At 37.8% G+C, this 18832-nt stretch overlaps 2 protein-coding genes across 3 annotated transcripts in view; both read left to right on the forward strand.

The window, feature by feature from the left end:
* Nucleotides 1-6688: 6688 nt before the first annotated feature.
* The window catches only part of LOC112193503 (putative ABC transporter C family member 15), a 59157-nt gene continuing 47013 nt past the window's right edge, over nucleotides 6689-18832 (forward strand). Inside the window, exons 1-12 of one of the 2 annotated variants that reach the window (XM_024333694.2) lie at nucleotides 6689-6831; nucleotides 7755-10108; nucleotides 10248-10334; nucleotides 10706-11356; nucleotides 11757-11921; nucleotides 12263-12557; nucleotides 12841-13055; nucleotides 13254-13559; nucleotides 13786-13849; nucleotides 13933-14172; nucleotides 14288-14393; nucleotides 14487-14825. In XM_024333694.2, coding sequence (XP_024189462.1) covers nucleotides 6828-6831; nucleotides 7755-10108; nucleotides 10248-10334; nucleotides 10706-11356; nucleotides 11757-11921; nucleotides 12263-12557; nucleotides 12841-13055; nucleotides 13254-13559; nucleotides 13786-13849; nucleotides 13933-14172; nucleotides 14288-14393; nucleotides 14487-14490 — 4491 coding nt within the window. In that variant the 5' untranslated portion in view covers nucleotides 6689-6827 and the 3' untranslated portion in view covers nucleotides 14491-14825. Of the gene's footprint in view, nucleotides 6832-7754; nucleotides 10109-10247; nucleotides 10335-10705; nucleotides 11357-11756; nucleotides 11922-12262; nucleotides 12558-12840; nucleotides 13056-13253; nucleotides 13560-13785; nucleotides 13850-13932; nucleotides 14173-14287; nucleotides 14394-14486; nucleotides 14826-18832 lie in introns of those variants that run through there. The other variant, XM_024333688.2, reaches the window with a different exon arrangement.
* On the forward strand, nucleotides 17302-18823 carry LOC112193539. The gene is made up of 3 exons (XM_040512445.1): nucleotides 17302-18277; nucleotides 18364-18463; nucleotides 18545-18823. The coding sequence occupies exons 1-3, from the start codon at nucleotides 18202-18204 to the stop codon at nucleotides 18723-18725; spliced, it is 357 nt and encodes a 118-aa protein (XP_040368379.1). The 5' UTR covers nucleotides 17302-18201; the 3' UTR covers nucleotides 18726-18823.

Here is an 18832-nt window from a genome sequence, read left to right on the forward strand (position 1 = left end):
TGAAGAGTTCTCCTCCAAAGTGATAACATTGGAAATCACCCTTTCCACTAGACCCGTATCAACAATGTTAGGGTCCTTAGTGAAAGCATCAGTGTAATGCTGAACCACATGGCTCTCAATTAAATCCGGGTCCTGAAGTAACACATTTCCAACCCTAATAGACACCAAAGGCTTTTGTAATCTCCGTACTTTGATCATGTTATGGAGAAAGGAGGTATTCCGTATACGCATTTTTATGCTTATAATTATATCTAAAACACTAGAAATAAGCTAAGAGTTTTTTTATTGGAACCTCCAAATTTACTCACTTGACCTCTATGCTTTTTACACCTCTTATCAAATTTTCAAATACTAAATTTACTCACTAAACCTCACTAAACTTCCTCAAATAACCTCACTATAGAATTTTCAAACAAATTATTATCTTTAAAATAAAAAATTTGGTCATTTCAATGATTTAATCACTCTATAAATCTTAACTAAATATACTTTTCTTAATCAAACTTGAGTTTTAAAAATTAATGTCCAATCAATAAGAAAATGCCATGAACTATTATGTTTTTTTTTATCTATTTTAGCTGTGCAAAAAAAAAAAAATCATTCATTTTTTAATGTTTTTTTTTCTGTATTTTTTGTACCACATGATTAATTATTTATATTTATTTTTTATTTTTTTTATTTTTATAGCAAATATGATGGATTGACTTAGATTTAGGTCATAAATCATAACAGGATTTATTTTGTTTTCCCTCACCAATATGCGTTCAACATATATATCATACATTTTTATGTCACATGATTTTAATCATATTTTTAACTCCTATTATATATATATATATATATATATATATATACATATATGAATGCTTTAATGAGTATGTAGTGAAATTGGAAAATGAAAATAGATAAGGAAAATAATAAGGAATACAATCTAATATTATTGAATTGGAAAGTCTACATAAAATAAATAAAATATTTTTTTGGTATAATTATTGTCCTTAATAGTCATTTTATAATAGGTTATATATGTCATTTAATAATTCATAATAGAGTGAGGTCAAGTGAGCAGATTTGGAGGTCCCAATAGAAGCTCTCATAAGCTAATCCCTAAGTCAATTAATATGTAATTTGTTAAAGGAAAAGCACATTATGTGCCTTCTTCAAAGCTACTGACGAGGAGGGAATCAAGGAATTACAATCACAGCTCAATCAGCATTTAGTATCATTAATGTAATCGATATTTCCATTGTAATTCTATCCCTATATAAAGGGACCATGAAATGAAATGAGTAGACCAATTCCAATTGCATTTTACTTTTACACGTTATCAGCACGCTCAGAGTCAATAGCCAATTTCTAGTTTCTTTCTTCTTCCAGTCGGAAAAAAAAACCCCAAACCCTAGAAGAGGAAAAAAAAACTCTCTTCCTTTCCTTTCTGCCGCAACCCAAAAAAAAAAAAAATATTAGCCACTTCTCCAGCGGCCCTTCCCTCCTGACCCCAGCCCCGGCCTCTAGCAACCTCGGCTCTCCCTTTCGCACCTGCGCGACTTGCACCCCAGCCCCCGCGCTGCAGATCCCGCCTCTCAGCCACGCACTCTTGGCCCCGTGCACGCCTCCCCGCCTGCCTGCAACGTGCGTTCGGCCTTGTGCCTTGTAGCAAACGGGCCTCAGCCTTGCCCTGCGCCTTGCAGCCTCCCACAGCAGGCCAGATCAACACCCAGCCTCGCCTTTCATCCCAACTGCAGCCTGCCTTGCAGCGGTACACGACCTCAGCACCTGCAAGAAACAACCAAAGGAAGAAGAAGAAGACGCAGAAGAAGAAGGGAAAGAGAAAGAAAAAAAAAAAAAAAAGGCCTTGAGGCCCGCAGAAAAAAAAACAGTGAAAAAAAAAAGAATAACTCGGCCCAAAAAAAAAACCTGTGACCCGGTCCACAAAAGAAAAACTGCGGGCCAAACAAAAAAAGAAAAAAAGAAAAAGAAAGAAACAGGCCGTGCGGCCCAGACAAAGAAAAAAGAAAAATCAGGCCTCTGCGGCCCAGAACAGAGGAAAAAAAAACGGGCCTGCAGCCCAGAGAAAAAAAAGAAGAAAAAAAAAAACAAGGCCTCGTGGCCCACTGCTAATAAGAGAAAGGAAGAAGTCCAATTTTTTCTCAAGCCCGAAAACATCGTTACGCACGCCTGCATCAACACGCGCGTGCGCTAGGATTGTTTTATTTTCTCCAAACCAAGTATGTTCTCTTTTATTTATTTAATTTCATATTATGGTATAATTAATTGTTTATAATTAGAACTTTTGAGCATGTTTAATTAGATAATATTGATTTATTTTTTTTCATGCCTTGTTATTTATGTTTAAGCATGCTTTATATTTTCTTGCTTATGTTTTTATTTTGAAATCTTAAGCATGTTTTGTGATTTTTATGCATGATATATTCTTGCTATGATTATGTGTAATATATAATTTGTTGTATATTTGTGAAATTTGAGCATGCCATGTAGTTTATTTTTATATGCTATATGTAAATGTGCTATGATTATTTTTAATGCAACATATCAATTCCGTTTTGCCATGATAATGAAAATTCATGCGCATTATCCATACACACTTACTGTGATAAAGCATTTTCACATAGCATCGAAAGAAAAAAATGTGACCATTACGAATCTTGGTCTTGAAATCTAATTCACATTTTTGGAAAATAATTTACATGGATGTCTTTATGACTGCGTAATTTATATCTTCTCTCTTGTTTATGTAAATGGCTGATCCAACTCGACTTGAATTTGACATCTTGGACTCAGAAGGACTTGAGTACCACAGTTGGATTTCCGATTTAGAAACTGCCTTTGTGGCAAAAGACTACACTGCCACCATTACCAACCCCAAAGATGATGAACCATCTAATAAGGTGAAAGCAAATGCCTTAATGTTTCTGAGGCGACATATTGATCCTAGCCTACGCTGGGAGTACCTTCAGTTGAAGACACCCAAAGAATTGTGGGATGCCCTTAAGGGAGGTTTTGGGAACATTCATGACATTTTGCTCCCAGAACTGGCCGTTCAGTGGAATGGAATCCGCTTGCTTGACTACAAAAGGGTCAATGACTTCAACAATGACATGTTGCGCCTAAAGGCACGTCTCAATTTCTATGGAAGGGAAATCACAGAAGATGATATGATCTACAAGACTCTTTCCACCTTTCCTACTTCAGCATTTATACTAGCGGACCAGTATAGGCTGGAGTATGACAACAAAAGAATCACAGCTTTCAATAAGCTGATCAGCCTACTGCAAGTGGCTGAGAGACATAATGAGGTTCTCTTGAACAACAATGCCAGGCCCACTGGGCAAAGAAAATTCCTGAGGCTAATTATGGAAAAATGAAAGGTGGAAAGAACTCCAATGCAAGGGGGTTTAGACGTGCTGATCCATACCCAAGTGGCAACAATGCACCACGTGGAAAGGGACATGGGGATCGTGGAAAAAAGATGCAAAAGGAAAGAGTTGACAATGAACCATGCTATAGGTGTGGATTCATTGGGCATTGGTACACGTTAATGCTTAAAGTTTAGCGGTTGCTAAACCTTTGTTAACGCTGATCCGATGGGCAGACTGCTACCTGTGATACTCAGAGTTTCCTCTACTTGTGAAATGAAATACAGAGGGGGTCAGAGGGAGACCGCGCTGGGCGGTCTTCACTTCTCCGATGCCTAAGTTAGTCAATGTATTTGTGTTGACAAAGTAACAGTAGGTAAGTATTACTTGCGTAGTTAATGAGGAGAGAGGAGATGACCTTTTATAGGTGAGGAGGGAACTGATCTTCTCCATGCTTTCGATGTGGGACTGATGTGCTTTAGTCCCTAGCTTCTGAAGCTACTGATGCTAACTTGGCGCGGCGCGTCAGCCGTGATCTGGGGCGAGCCGGGGCTCAGGCGGTAGCCTGTTTGGCTGTGCTTTCGTAGGTCACACAGTTGGCGGTAGTTGGTACCGCTGGCAGTATCATGAGTATGGCTCATTATAGCTAATTATGCTTGCAAATGCTCATGTAAGTACAAGTCCCCCAAGTTCCCAGTCAAGGAGGGCAATCTTGGTTGGGGAGTTGCATAGCAGTTCGAAGCGTTACTTCTGCTAGTCTTGCAAGAGCATAATTAGCGTCAGTGCGTTGTCAACCATGGACTTACTGAGCAAACACTTTGTACCCTTTCGGGTGGGCCCTTGCTAGGTCCCCCAGGGAGTCCCCCACTACCCGGCTAAGATAGACCTCTGTTTGGCTGGTGTATTGTTTGCTGAGGGGAGCTGCGCGGAGCAGAGGGTGTTAGGTAGCGAATCCAATCTTTGATACCCAAGTGGCGGGGGTCAACATGCCTGGTCAGGGCCTTCGAAGACTGTTGACGCATCTCCCTACTTGTCCCGGAAGACCATGTTTTGACTGCAACACCGCGTTGCGGTCGTTGTCAAAGTGAGGCATTGCCTCGGGAATTGCCTCTGGCGGAATTCCCTCCGTTGATGATAAATGGCCAGAAATGTCGCGAGGACTTGTCTGGCGGCAGCCTGGTGCATGGCTTTGCGGTCAGCGGTGACGGTCTTCCCAGGTTTTGAGGGACAAGTTCCGCTAGCGGAGTTGCGTTTAGCGGCGATTATCTTGTTTGCAAGATGGAAAGAGAGAAATTCCGCTAGCGGAGTTGCGCTTAGCGGAGACTATCTCGCTTGCAAGATGGAAAGAGAGAAGTTCCGCTAGTGGAGTTGCGCTTAGCAGAGACTATCTCGCTTGCAAGATGGATAGAGAGAAGTTGCGCTTAGCGGAGACTATCTCGCTTGCAAGATGAAAAGAGAGAAGTTCCGCTAGCGGAGTTGCGCTTAGCGGAGACTTTCTCGCTTGCAACATGAAAAGAGAGAAGTTCCGCTAGCGGAGTTGAGCTTAGCGGAGACTATCTCGCTTGCAAGATGAAAAGGGAGAAGTTCCGCTAGCGGAGACTATCTCGCCGAGTGTTCCAATGACTGTCGATTTTCTTTTTCAATGGTTACCTTGGACAGACGCTTCGTGTGATGGTGCCCGACACATGGCCTACATGTATTGGATTATCGTGTGCGATAACGTCTCTTCAGCACGCCCATCACCTCGTCATTAATACGAGTAATTATTGATTTTGTAACCGAGGCGTTGCCTCGGTTAATCCGAAGAGTAAGTGCGCTTGTGGGGCACGTGTACGGTTGTTATGCAATGTGGTTTTTCAGCGGACAGCCTAGATTAATTTGATGTTGACATAAAAGAGAGGGAAAACCTGGAGGTTTGTCACTTTGTACTTTTTACCTAGTATCATCGTCTTCAAGCTTCGCCTTGAGTTCCGAGCAGAAGATTGCTATGATTCCGTGAGGTTATCTGCCTTTGAAGTATGGTCATCTGTAGTGAAGACAGGCGACTTCGATCTTACCAAAGCTTTCATCTTTGAGGTTAGTATCTTGAATCTCATCCCTGTTCCATTGGATTTTTGTGTTTGCTTCTGTCAGTTTTTTGGGTTTTCGATTTGGGGTGCTCTTGAAAGAAACTTAGTATCTACCCAACAAATTACATTTGAAGAGCTAAAATAAGATGATATAGAATCAACAATTAATAAAGCTAGCAGACAATTTGATCTTATCCAAATCACTCTCTATTTGTGAATTAGCAGGCTGAAAACAATAAATCTCTCACCTCTTCTCATTTTAATTATTATGTTTCCTGGGATCATAACAATAAGTCAAAAATTCTAGTACAATAACTTAAATTGATCTTCCATAAACCAAATATAATATTTTCCTTAATGACAGATTTATTTTCAGCAAAAAGAAAGGAATTTTAGATCATCTCCCCTGGAATTTTTGGTGGGAAAATATAAATTGACGAAAATACCCATAGCAAAAAGCTACATAACACTTGAGTTAACGGTGTTATTAACAGCGTGTATGAATCTTATGCATAAATAATAAGTTGAGGTATCAAAGTGATATATTTAGAAAATGAGGTACCAAAGCGTAGAATGACTTTAAATTGGGGTACTGTTTGTGACTTTTTCCCTTGGATCCCAAACCCCTAAAAATTTAAAGGGTTAAATACTGTTTACTCCCTGAACTTTCAGGGAAAAAACAATTCAATCCCTGCCTTTTCAATTTCACACATTTACTCCCTCATCTCTCAATTTTGGACTAATAGGTCCAATTTGTTATTCTCCGACCAAAAATGTCTATTCTACCCTCAAATTTTTTAATTAATTAATTAATTTGTTGTGAAAAGATTTTTTCTCTTTTGTTTTGTTTTGTTTTTTTTTTCTTTTTTTGATTGGACAGATGAAGAGAGTTTTGTGTTTCGGATTGATTTGGTCGCTTTAGAAATTTTGATGTTGAAGGAGAAGAGAGGTGGAAGAAAAAGAGATAAACAGAAAAGGAAAAAAAAAGATAAAAAAAATAAATTAAGAAAAAAAAAAAAGATGAATTGAGAGTATAATAAACATTTTAATAGAGTTTTTTGACGGAATGGACCTATTGGTTCAAAATTGAGAGATGGAGGGAGTAAACGTGTGAAATTGAAAAGGCAGGGACTGAACTGTTTTTTCATTGAAAGTTCAGGGAGTAAATAATATTTAACCCAAATTTAAAAGACAAAAGGCCTAAAATTTCTAGTATTAAGTAATCTTAAACTTATGCATATATTCATTTTCTTAGTACATTCCAATCTCTTCTTGGGAAAAAATCCCAGGAGGACTCATCATATAATTAGTCTGGGAATCCTGAAGTCAGCAAAACTAGAAGGAGGGTGGCTGAAGGTACAAGCTGGAGAGACGCAGAGCAATGAGTAAGCTTTAACTCATATTTTCATCTCTTAAAACAAAACTTATATATTTACAGGCGTGACGAAAGAGGGTGTATTTTGCTTTAAAAGTAGAGGAACTATGTTAAATTTTGATCAGCTTTACTTCCTGGTCTTTTTCTTGCCTTTCTAGCTGTAGTTCTTGTTCCCAACTTTTGGTGATATCAACAAAGGCCAAGTAGTTCGGTTTCATTCATTCCTTTTTTTTCTGATTCTGTACAGAATGAGGTTTTTCCTTGAGGTACAATTCTATAATTGTGATGTTTTCTTCTTCGTCTTCTTCTTGGTCAAGGTGCCTTATGTCCTTTTTTCAACCTTCTAATTAGAACATTAATTTGCATCATATATAAATTCATCACAAGAAAATGAAATACAATGTAAATTTATAATTTTTATTGAGGGACCCTTGTGATCGATCATATCTTAGCTAGCTTCAATATGATAGCTATTGGTGTCCAAGTACTCTTACACATGCAAAAGAATTAATCAAAATTATGTGGTAACTAGATATACAGAAAATGATCCACCAGTATTTGGTTTACTTTTGTAAGTAGTTGCTGAGTTAGATTCACAAAGGCCCCAGAATTGTATACTTGTAATAATAGTAAAATTGATATACAAAAAATGAGGTGGAACTTTCGAGTCAGTAAAGGATGTATCAGAAACATATACTGTACAGATTAAAGAAGTTTCTAACTGTAAGTTGCAACTTGTAACGTGCTTACATAGAGGAATTCTTATAGTCATAAGGAACTAGTCAGAACTTGGATGTACAGTTCTTGCAGTTCTACAAAATTACTATGTGTCAAGAACAACTAAAATTCAGTTTTCTACAAACTTATCATGATTTTGGTTACTAGCTATTGGAAAGAAGCAGTCCTCAACTTGATTTTTATCATGTGTGACAGATTTCCGGCTTGAATTTCAGACAGAATGGCTCCAGCAAAACTTTCCCTGCTTGTATGAGCACATCAGCATAGTTATGCAACTTAGTTTCCTTGGCATCTTAGTACTGCATTTTTTACAAAAAATCATGGGTCAAATATGCAAACAAAGAACTACGTTCACAGACCAAAGCACGGAGAACAATGGCACTGGCATTGGCACGCAATTCAGTACCCTTTACAAGACTACAATAGCTTGTTGCCTTTTACTGATGGGTACTCATTTCATAGTGGTGCTGTTGCTGGTAAATGGAAGTTTTACATACTGCAATCATAAAGTTCCCACATTTTCATCAGAGGGCATGCAAGTGGTATCATGGGCACTATCATCAGTTGCAGTATACCGGCTTGTGAATATCAAGTCTATCAAGTTCCCTTGGCTATTAAGAGCATGGTGGCTTTGCAGCTTTATCTTGTCCATCATCTCTGTGGCTGTTGATACATATTTCCAAATCACATACCATGGCCAGCTTCGATTACAAGATTATTCTGACTTCCTGAGTCTCCTTGCATCCACCTGCCTGTTTGGTATTTCAATACAAGGGAAGACAGGACTAACCTCTACCGTCCCAGATAGCATCACCGAACCACTTCTCAGTGGAAAAGGTGATAAACATACAGAAGGAAGACAACAATCTCCATATGGAAAAGCTACTCTTCTCCAACTCATCACATTCTCTTGGCTCAACCCCTTGTTTTCTCTTGGAATCAAGAAACCCCTAGACCAGGAAGAAGTCCCAGCTCTTGACATCAAAGACTCAGCTGAATATCTGTCTCACTCATATGATGAGAGACTAAAACATGTTAAGGAGAGAGATGGAACCACAAACCCAGAAATCTACAAGACAATTTATTTATTTATCAGGAAGAAAGCAGCAATTAATGCTATGTTTGCTGCATTATATGCTGTAGCATCATATGTTGGACCATATCTCATTAATGACTTCGTAAACTTTTTGACAGAGAAGAAAACTCGAAGCTCAGGGAGTGGCTACATTCTTGCAGTTGCCTTTCTAGGAGCCAAGATGGTTGAAACGATTGCACAGAGGCAATGGATATTTGGGGCAAGACAGCTAGGCCTTCGCCTTAGAGCTGCTCTGATATCTCAAATTTTCAAGAAAGGCTTACATCTATCAAGCCAATCCCACCAAAGCCACAACAGCGGAGAGGTCATCAACTATATGAGTGTAGATATCCAAAGAATCACAGACTTCATTTGGTACTTAAACATAATATGGATGATGCCTATTCAAATTTCCTTGGCAATCTATATCCTTCACACGAATCTAGGCATGGGTTCCTTCGGCGCATTAGTAGCAACTTTTGGAGTACTGCTTTGCAATATCCCAATGACTAATCTTCAGAAAAGATACCAGTCTAGGATCATGGAAGCCAAGGACAACAGGATGAAAGCCACTACAGAGATTCTTCGAAGCATGAAGACCATCAAACTTCAGGCATGGGACAGTCAATTCCTTCACAAGTTAGAAAGCTTGAGGAAAATAGAGTACGACTGGCTATGGAAGTCACTAAGACTGTTTGCAATTGGCTCTACTGTCTTTTGGGGAGCACCCTCATTTATCTCAGTGGTGACTTTCTGGGCTTGTATGCTGATGGGTATAGACCTCACAGCAGGGAGAGTTTTATCAGCATTAGCCACCTTCAGAATGTTACAAGATCCTATATTTAATCTACCTGATGTCCTCAACGTGATTGCACAGGGAAAAGTTTCCGCAGATAGAGTAGCTTCATATCTCATGGAAGAAGAAATTCAGCAGGATGCCATTGAGCATATTCCAAAAGATCAGATGGAAAACTCCATTGAAATAGAAAATGGAAAATTTGGCTGGAATATTGAGTCAAGCAGCACAACTCTTGATGGAATCCACTTAAAAGTGAGGAGGGGTATGAAAGTGGCAATTTGTGGGGCTGTAGGATCAGGGAAGTCTAGCCTTCTCTCATGCATACTTGGAGAAATTCAAAAGTTGTCAGGGACAGTGAAAATCAGCGGTACAAAGGCTTATGTTCCTCAATCTCCATGGATTTTGACAGGAAATATCAGGGAGAATATCCTGTTCGGAAATGCATTCGACAAGGTCAAGTATGACAAAACCGTTAAAGCATGTGCATTGGAAAAGGATCTTGAGCTGTTCTCCTCTGGAGATCTAACAGAAATAGGAGAAAGAGGAATTAATATGAGCGGAGGACAGAAACAAAGGATACAAATTGCTCGTGCAGTTTACCAGGATGCTGATATATATCTACTAGATGACCCTTTCAGTGCTGTTGATGCTCACACAGGCACTCAACTCTTTGAGGTTAGTCCACCTGGACTTCCTGTGTTAGAAATGATATTATGATGATCATCTTTAAAGTAGATACTATTATCAAGTATCTCCTACTTTCAAGCATCATCAATTTAATTTTGAAATTTATTATGGTTTTTATACCTTGCAGGACTGCATGATGGGAATTCTCAAAGAGAAGACCACACTTTATGTCACCCACCAAGTTGAGTTTCTCCCAGCAGCCGACTTAATTCTGGTAAGCAAGTCACAGATAAATTTTCCCTGCATTTACTTTATTACCTAGTCATTTATAAAGTAGAGAATTATGGAGAGTATACAAAACTTAATGTCAGTGACTGGAAGGCTATACTTGTTACTGTAAGAGAAGCCTATATTCTGATTAGAAGACTACTAGCAATATTAGGAAACTCTAGTCAGGATCCCAGTGAAAATTATATATGATATATTTTTTTTTTTTGCGAAAAGAAAATTATATAAGTTTATACATGTATACTTTGTGGTCAAGTCACCTTAGGAGTTGCAAATTCTAAGAATCTACCATGACTCTTAGAGTTGTGAGGAATCTGTATCAAACTAGAACTAACATGGTTTTTTTTTTTCTTATAGGTGATGCAAGATGGAAAAATTGCACAAGCTGGAAGCTTTGAAGAGCTTCTAAAACAAAATATAGGCTTTGAAGTTTTGGTTGGTGCTCATAGCCGAGCTCTAGAGTCAATCCTAACAGTAGAAAATAGCAGCAGAACTACTCAAACTCCAACATCTGACAATGAATCCTCTACAGATTCCACATCAAATGCTAAACTTCCACAGACACGACAGAAATCAGAGCATAATCTCTCTATAGAGATTACTGAAAAAGAAGGAAAATTGGTTCAAGATGAAGAGAGAGAGAAAGGAGTCATTGGAAAAGAAGTTTACTGGTCTTATTTGACAACTGTGAAAGCTGGTATGCTAGTTCCAGTCATAATCTTGGCACAGTCATCATTCCAAGTACTGCAGGTAGCTAGTAACTATTGGATGGCATGGGCTTCACCTCCTACAATTGAGACGGAGCCAAAATTTGGGATTAAGTTCATATTACTTACTTATATACTACTCGCTATTGGAAGTTCACTTTGTGTGCTATTGCGAGCATCACTAATAGCAGTAGCAGGACTTGCAACAGCACAAAAGTTCTTCACAAATATGCTACATAGCATACTCCGAGCACCAATGGCATTTTTCGATTCAACCCCAACTGGAAGAATCTTAAACCGAGTAAGTTATTCAGTTCACATTACTCTAGAGGCACCAGTAACAACAAAACTAATTATTCATTGTACACAGACTCTGACTGTACTTCTGAACAAAAAGTAAGACTCTGATAGTACTAATCAGATGTCATTGAAATAGTAACTGGAGGAAGCAGACTGACGAAGCAAACAGAAAAATACTTCATTAGTCAACAAATAGAAATATAACTGTCTGAGTAGTCTGATAGTACCAAAAACACTATATACAGGTCTTGACATCTTACATCCATGATTTATAATATGAGTTGAGTGGTACTGGATTGTTTTAGATTCTTTAATCATATGTGTGTATGAGTGCATGTGTGCGTGCATGCGTGCGAGCGTGTTTTACAAAAAGTAAAAGCGCCCTTTATTTTATTTTGCAGGCATCTACTGATCAAAGTGTGTTAGATTTGGAAATGGCAATCAAATTAGGTTGGTGCGCTCTCTCTATAATACAGATTTTAGGGACCATTGCAGTGATGTCACAAGTAGCATGGGAAGTATTCATCGTATTCATTCCGGTAACTGCAGTCTGCATATGGTATCAGGTAAGGGCTTCTATCTCCTTTCAGCCTATAAGCAATCTACAGAAGATTACTAAATTCTCTTGGCAAAGCCGAAAACTCAAAGATAATGAAAAGCTTGACTTGTATAAAACTTAAATAATTAATTTTTCAATCCTCAGTCATGATGAACATGTAATACTACTAAACACATGATATCAGAAAAATAAACTAGTTTGAAATGCACCAAAAAAATCATGATATGAAAGGAAACTATGTTGTCTACCATTGTATGTGTGTGCGTGACTGTGTGTATATATCTATCACTCTAGATGAATGCGATTGCTCTCAATTATTGACTTGAGATATAATGATGATTACTTCAGCAATATTACATACCAACAGCAAGAGAACTGGCGCGGCTATCAGGCATACAAAGGGCTCCGATCCTCCATCACTTTGCAGAATCTCTGGCAGGAGCGGCAACAATCCGTGCTTTTGATCAACAGGAACGCTTTAGTAATGCAAACCTCAGTCTTATTGACAACCACTCAAGGCCATGGTTTCATAATGTGTCAGCAATGGAATGGCTTTCTTTCAGACTAAATCTACTCTCAAACTTTGTGTTTGGCTTCTCATTAGTTCTATTGGTGACTCTACCTGAAGGAGTTATTAATCCAAGTGAGTATCAACATCATTCACAGAAACTAAACACGTACCATCATGATCTTGAAGGTGGAAGCGGTAAATAATCATTTGTTTTGCACCAAGGAGAACTAATTTTTCTAGGAAAAATCATGGAGCAGACATCAGAAATTCAGAATGTATCTCATTCATATGACCCTGTGCTGTGCACCTCACTCTTTCTTAATGAGAAAAACTAAGTTGCTTTGGATAAAATAAACTTTTGAGTCATAAACATAACAGATATTCAGAACTGGTTTGTTTTCTTTTGTTCCCACAGGCATTGCAGGGTTGGCGGTAACATATGGAATAAATCTGAATGTTTTGCAAGCTTCAATTATATGGAACATATGCAATGCAGAAAATAAGATGATCTCAGTTGAAAGAATTCTGCAGTACTCAAATCTAACAAGTGAAGCACCTCTTGTAATTGAAGAATACAAGCCACCAATCAACTGGCCACAAGTTGGAACAATTTGTTTCAAAAATCTGCAGGTAAGTCTGATAGAAAAGTTTGAATAGTAGGCAGTTCAACAATAAACACCAAATGATCAGACATGTGGAAGGTCTTTAACTCATACTGCACACAGACAATATTGCATCAAACAGCATTTGTTGCTTTACTCTTGGTTTATGCCCTAATTAATAAACAGTGTCTTAGACTCATCATACATGCATTTGACTGCCTTGCAGATTCGTTATGCTGAACATCTCCCATCTGTTCTGAAAAACATTAACTGTACATTTCCGGGAAAAAACAAAGTTGGTGTTGTAGGAAGAACAGGAAGTGGGAAATCAACCCTCATACAGGCTCTTTTCAGGATAGTTGAACCTAGAGAAGGAAGCATTTTAATTGATGATCTAGACATTTGCAAAATTGGCCTTCATGACTTAAGATCAAGACTCAGCATCATTCCACAAGAACCAACAATGTTTGAAGGAACAGTTAGAGGAAACCTCGACCCACTAGAGCAATACTCTGACAGTGATGTTTGGGAGGTAATTATTCTTATCTAATAAGCAGGACTTGTTGTATGGAATTTTGAGTGTTGGAGAAATACTTTTATTAGTTCTATACCTATTCTTGGTAAAAATAATCTAACCGCATTCAAGGGGTAATGAGCTAAACCATGTGACAAACACACATTCATTCCTTCAACGAGCAACAAAATCATCAGTTATGCTAGTGTCATTTTCTATTGAAACTAAATTTCCAAATTTTCAGGCTTTAGATAAATGTCAGCTAGGTGATCTAGTGCGTGCAAAGGAAGAGAAATTGGAAGCCTCAGGTCAGAAACATTAATTTAGACTGTTATATTGAAATGATGGTCTTTTTGCAATACAGCGGCTAAAAATTGTATGACTATGACAGTGACGGAAAATGGAGAAAACTGGAGTGCGGGTCAAAGACAGTTACTTTGCCTTGGAAGAGCATTGCTTAAGAAAAGCAGAATTCTGGTATTGGATGAAGCAACAGCATCAATTGATTCTGCAACTGATGGGGTGATACAGAAGATCATCAGCCAAGAATTCAAAGACCGAACAGTTGTCACAGTAGCTCATAGAATCCACACAGTTATAGACAGTGATCTCGTTTTGGTGCTCAGTGACGGTAAGTATAAACATGCACAAAGACACACATATGCAAGCATGCTTCTATGGCAACATCAGAAACCATATACATGCATTACATTAGAGGACTCATGCACATGATTTTGTGCAAACAGGAAGGATTGCAGAATACGACACACCAGCAAAGCTACTAGAGAGAGAAGATTCTTTATTTTCTAAACTCATAAAGGAGTACTCAATGAGATCCCAGAGCTTCAACAGGTCAGCAAATCTACAAAATTAGTCTTGACTCGAGTTGTTTGAGAGATTAACAGGGATTGTAACCATAATGAACCATGAAATATATGAACACAGGTGACTGCATTGATTGGACCCCGATGGAAGTAGTAGCAGTTATAGTTCTTTCTGCAATGAAACTAGAAGCACGTTCAACATCAACGTCCAATTCCAACATCTCTACCAGTACGTAAGTAGCCGAACACTCACCAATAGAAGAATTCCAAGAACCTTCTTGCAAATTATCCGCATCAAATTGCGTAAGGAATGTGATGAATTCCAAACCCAAAACGTTTGAAAAACCATCGTGACAGAAGTACTAGTTGTTGGTGTATTGAACATTTATTGTTGGTGCACAATTGATAATTGAGTACTTGATGCAATCCTTTTTTTGAAGAGTACTTGATGCAATCCTTATTTACATGGAATACTTGTTTTCTGGAAAAGTAAACTGCACAGTAGAAATAAGATAAACTGCACAGTAGAAATAAGGTTTACCTCAGAATCTCATACAATGTCGACAATTTTCAGAATTCATTGGGTCCCAGCTTTGGGCGCGACGCGCATGTTTTCTTCCTCTTATATACTTGCACATTTACTTGTGGGAAATGATTTCCAAATATGTGTATTATTATTATTATTATTATTTTTTTTAAAGGGCTGGTGCAGCGGCCCTTACACCTTATCCATTAATGAAACCGTAGAATACATTGGGGGGGCGGGGACATAGTATCTTAACTCCGAATTGCAATAAGCATCAAGAGAACCACCCAAGATGATAACAGGCATCTCACCTAAGAATATGCATTCTAACATGCACCAAATATGTGTATTATAGAACGAAAGGAATTAGCATGGTAGTGGGTCTTATTTCAAAAATAGGAATTTATTCCTTAATAATTCGGAGTTTAAAACCTAATTCGGAATTCTTTTTTTTTTTTAGAAGTAATCCGGGGTTCAAAAGGAGGTTCAAAGAAGTTTTATATAGGGAAAATGTCTATTACTTAATGCACACCCTCAATTACTTAATGCACATTCCCTATATATTTTTGTCATCAAATTTCCATCTATACCCCTTTTCATTAATTAATAAATAAAATAAAAACAAAGAAGAATCCATAAAAATAAAATAAGAATTAAATGCTTTATATATCGAAATATTAATTAAATATTTTCTTATGGTTAAAAAATAATAATAATAATAAAAATAAAAACCCCTAAGCCACCCCCCACCCTTACATATGTTGTGAGAATTGAACTCATAGCCTTTACAAGGTTGGAATTAAAACTTATGGGTTAAATTTTCTCCTCATCTTCATGATACAATCAACGTCTCTTCATGGGACTTCCACGACCTGCGGTGGTGTCTTCGTCATGGGACTTCTAGGACTAGTGGCGGTGTGGCTATGGCAGTTCTAAGTGGATCGTTGTGGCGACATGGCTTTGGTGGTCTGGGCGGAGTGGCTATGGAGGTTCTGGGCAGATTGTTCTAGCGGCGTGGCTTGGTGGTTCTGGGGAGTTCATTATGGTGGTTGCGACGGCTTAGATTAGGACAGCATGGTCGACGGCACTGCACCGAAACTATGCATGCGGCTATTGGTGTTGGTGATGGTGTTTGGGCTTGGGTCAACCCTAATCTACTGGGCCTTGAGCTAGGCCTCTTCTCTTGAGCTGCCCTCTTGGGCTTTTAATTTAGGATAGGGTGGTTTGCCCTATGTTTTTTAATTTATATAATTACAATAATTTCCTTGTATTAGGAAGCTAAGCATTTATGTGCACTCTATGTACCTCTAGTGCCTATGGGGTAGTACTAAAGGATTCTTGCTATGTCTACGTATTTGATTGTCTAATGAGTGAGTCTATATATATATACCACTGTGGGTACTACCACTATCTTCTTGTCTAATGCGGAAGGGTATGTAATGGCCTATACTGACTTGTGATGAATATATTGACACCCGATTTGGGTTTGATTCAAAAAAAAAAAAATCAATGTATCTTCAAAATCATACTTCAACGTCGTCAATGACGGTTGAAATAATTGTAGTCCACATGAAGAATTAGCAAGTAACCAAATTGGTTGAAACATATTAAAAGAGACTATAAAACCATAAAATATATCTTGGATACATGAATACATCATCATCATCAATCACTTCGTTTGCAAAACAACCCTCATGACTCATTCTTTACCGATTTTAATATTGACCATGACCCCACACACACACTAGTCCATTACTCCAAACAAGAAGAAATTTGTTTCTTCACACACACATATTAGTCCATTACTCCAAACAAGAAGAAATTTGTTTCTTCTTGCACTCATTGTCATCCACAAGTTGGCCATCGAGTTTCAATCCATTATTATGAACATATAATGGTAGAAATCTTTCATCGTACCTAATTAAGGTGAGCTCATAATAATACATAACCATATAAATGAGATGTGATTAACCAATTTTATTAGTTATTATATGGACATTTAATCCATTTTAACTTCATAAACCTATGTGTTTAATAATATAACTAACCTTAACAATTAAAGGGCTTCAAGGGGCACAAAAATGCATCTATTAAGGGTTGTCTTCATAGAAGTCACAATTAAAAGCAATAAACTACGAAGTGATGCTACCACGATTTTTTGACACGTTTCTAAATAAAATTATTGTTTTTTTTTTTTTTTTTGACTTTGTCAAAGGGAACCCAAAGGCTTCCTAGGCCCAAGTTAAACTCATTCGGTGCATGTGAAATGCTCCAACTATGCATTGCAGCACAGTACCTGGCCACTTTGACAGCTTCGGGATTCGAACCTAGGTTGGGGAGCACACCCAACTAAGCAAGAACCACTAGGCCACTTGCAGTGGTTAATAAAATTATTGTTATACCCTTCTATCCCTAAACGTACACTATGTTGTTTCACTATTTAATGATGCCTCATTGCCACATTCTCTTACCAGCCATAATCTTTCAGATCTTATCTTGCTTCGTTTCCACCTCTAAAACTTGTCAATTTTCCTTTCGTTCCTAGATCTGTCAACCTCTATCTATGCTTCCAATCTTAGTCTTCATGATCTAGCCTCTTACTGGATTCCGGCCATCAAAAAAATTAGGTAAAAGAAAGGTTCAAGTGCTCTTCATTTATATTAAATTGCATTTTCAAAGTGTTACAATTCAAATTCATCTATATTAGTATCTGAATTTAGAGCTTGTATTTCTTAATATCAGGGGATTTATGTGTTTTAATGGATGTAATATTAGGGTTTTAAATCTTAACAAAAAATCATGTAGATCTCGATGTCCAAAAAATCTCGATGTGTTTTAATGGATGTAATATTAGGGTTTTAAACCTTCTTATTGCATATCTTTAACAAAAAATCATGTAGATCTACCAGGTCCAATCTCGATCTAGTCAATTTTGGTCAAAAACAGGCAAAATTGCTGGATTTGCCAAGTATATGCTAAGTTTGCCGAAATTAGGCCAGATCTATATTGGATCTGGCCAGAGCTGTCATCAGTTCAACTTGTAAAAAAAAAAAAAAAAATCAATGTTGGTGGTGGTTTCAGAAATGATGATACCAAAATTCCCAATTCAATGGTAGCGGAATCATCAAATCAACACCACATAGTCCACCACATTGTTAAAAGATTTTCAAGATACTGAGATGACATAGTTGAGTATCATCTACCTAGCTAAGACTGATGAGCGACTAAAATGACTCAATGAAACCAAAGTTTTAGAGATGTGAAAAAAAATACTAATAGGCGAACATTTTTGTGACCAATGAATCTGTAAATGTCATATATGTTCGATGCTGATGGTTGTGCATTTTGGAAAAGCTATGGTGATGGAGATGATGTGCTGCTTCAAGGTTTGTTTGACCTTTGTAAATATAATGTCTGTAATGTGAATTTTCAGTCCTCTGAGCATGGCTACTAAAAGTTTTGTATCGTGCAGATGTGGGAACTAGGGATCCATTTACATCTTCTGATGAAAAATGGTACCAGTATGGGGCAGAAAAGAAAGAAGCAGTCGAAAAATACTGCTCTTCTGTAAGGTATGCACATTCCATTGTCTTATCTAAGTTCTGCCTAGTTTTCATGGAAATGTTGCGACAATTGTTGGCTTTCTTTTTCAGGACAAGAGACCTTATGTCTGAAACCCTGTCTCAAACACTTCCTTCAAGTTCTGGAAGTAAGGAAGAAGAGAAGCTTGAAATTGCGACTACTGGAAGCAGAGAAGAAGACATACCCAAAAGTAGTGCAGAAGAGTACTGTATTCAAGAGGTTTACATTTTTTATTTATACACAGGTTTATAAATGTACAAGAAATAGGTTCAGAACTTTAGATACACAGCTGCAAGTATTAGTTGTACAGTAATTCATATCAACTATTGTAAACCTTTTGTTGGGTCTGGTAATTGTAT

The sequence above is a fragment of the Rosa chinensis genome, chromosome 1, assembly GCF_002994745.2.
Source record: "Rosa chinensis cultivar Old Blush chromosome 1, RchiOBHm-V2, whole genome shotgun sequence".
Taxonomy (NCBI): Eukaryota; Viridiplantae; Streptophyta; class Magnoliopsida; order Rosales; family Rosaceae; genus Rosa; species Rosa chinensis.

Bases quoted from the DNA above. Each gene is read 5' to 3' on its own strand.
- LOC112193539 (XM_040512445.1), top strand. From the start codon at position 18,202: ATGTCATATATGTTCGATGCTGATGGTTGTGCATTTTGGAAAAGCTAT. The intron at 18,278-18,363 runs GTTTGTTTGACC...TGTATCGTGCAG, and splicing joins AGATGATGTGCTGCTTCAAG to ATGTGGGAACTAGGGATCCA. The intron at 18,464-18,544 runs GTATGCACATTC...TTTCTTTTTCAG, and splicing joins AAATACTGCTCTTCTGTAAG to GACAAGAGACCTTATGTCTG.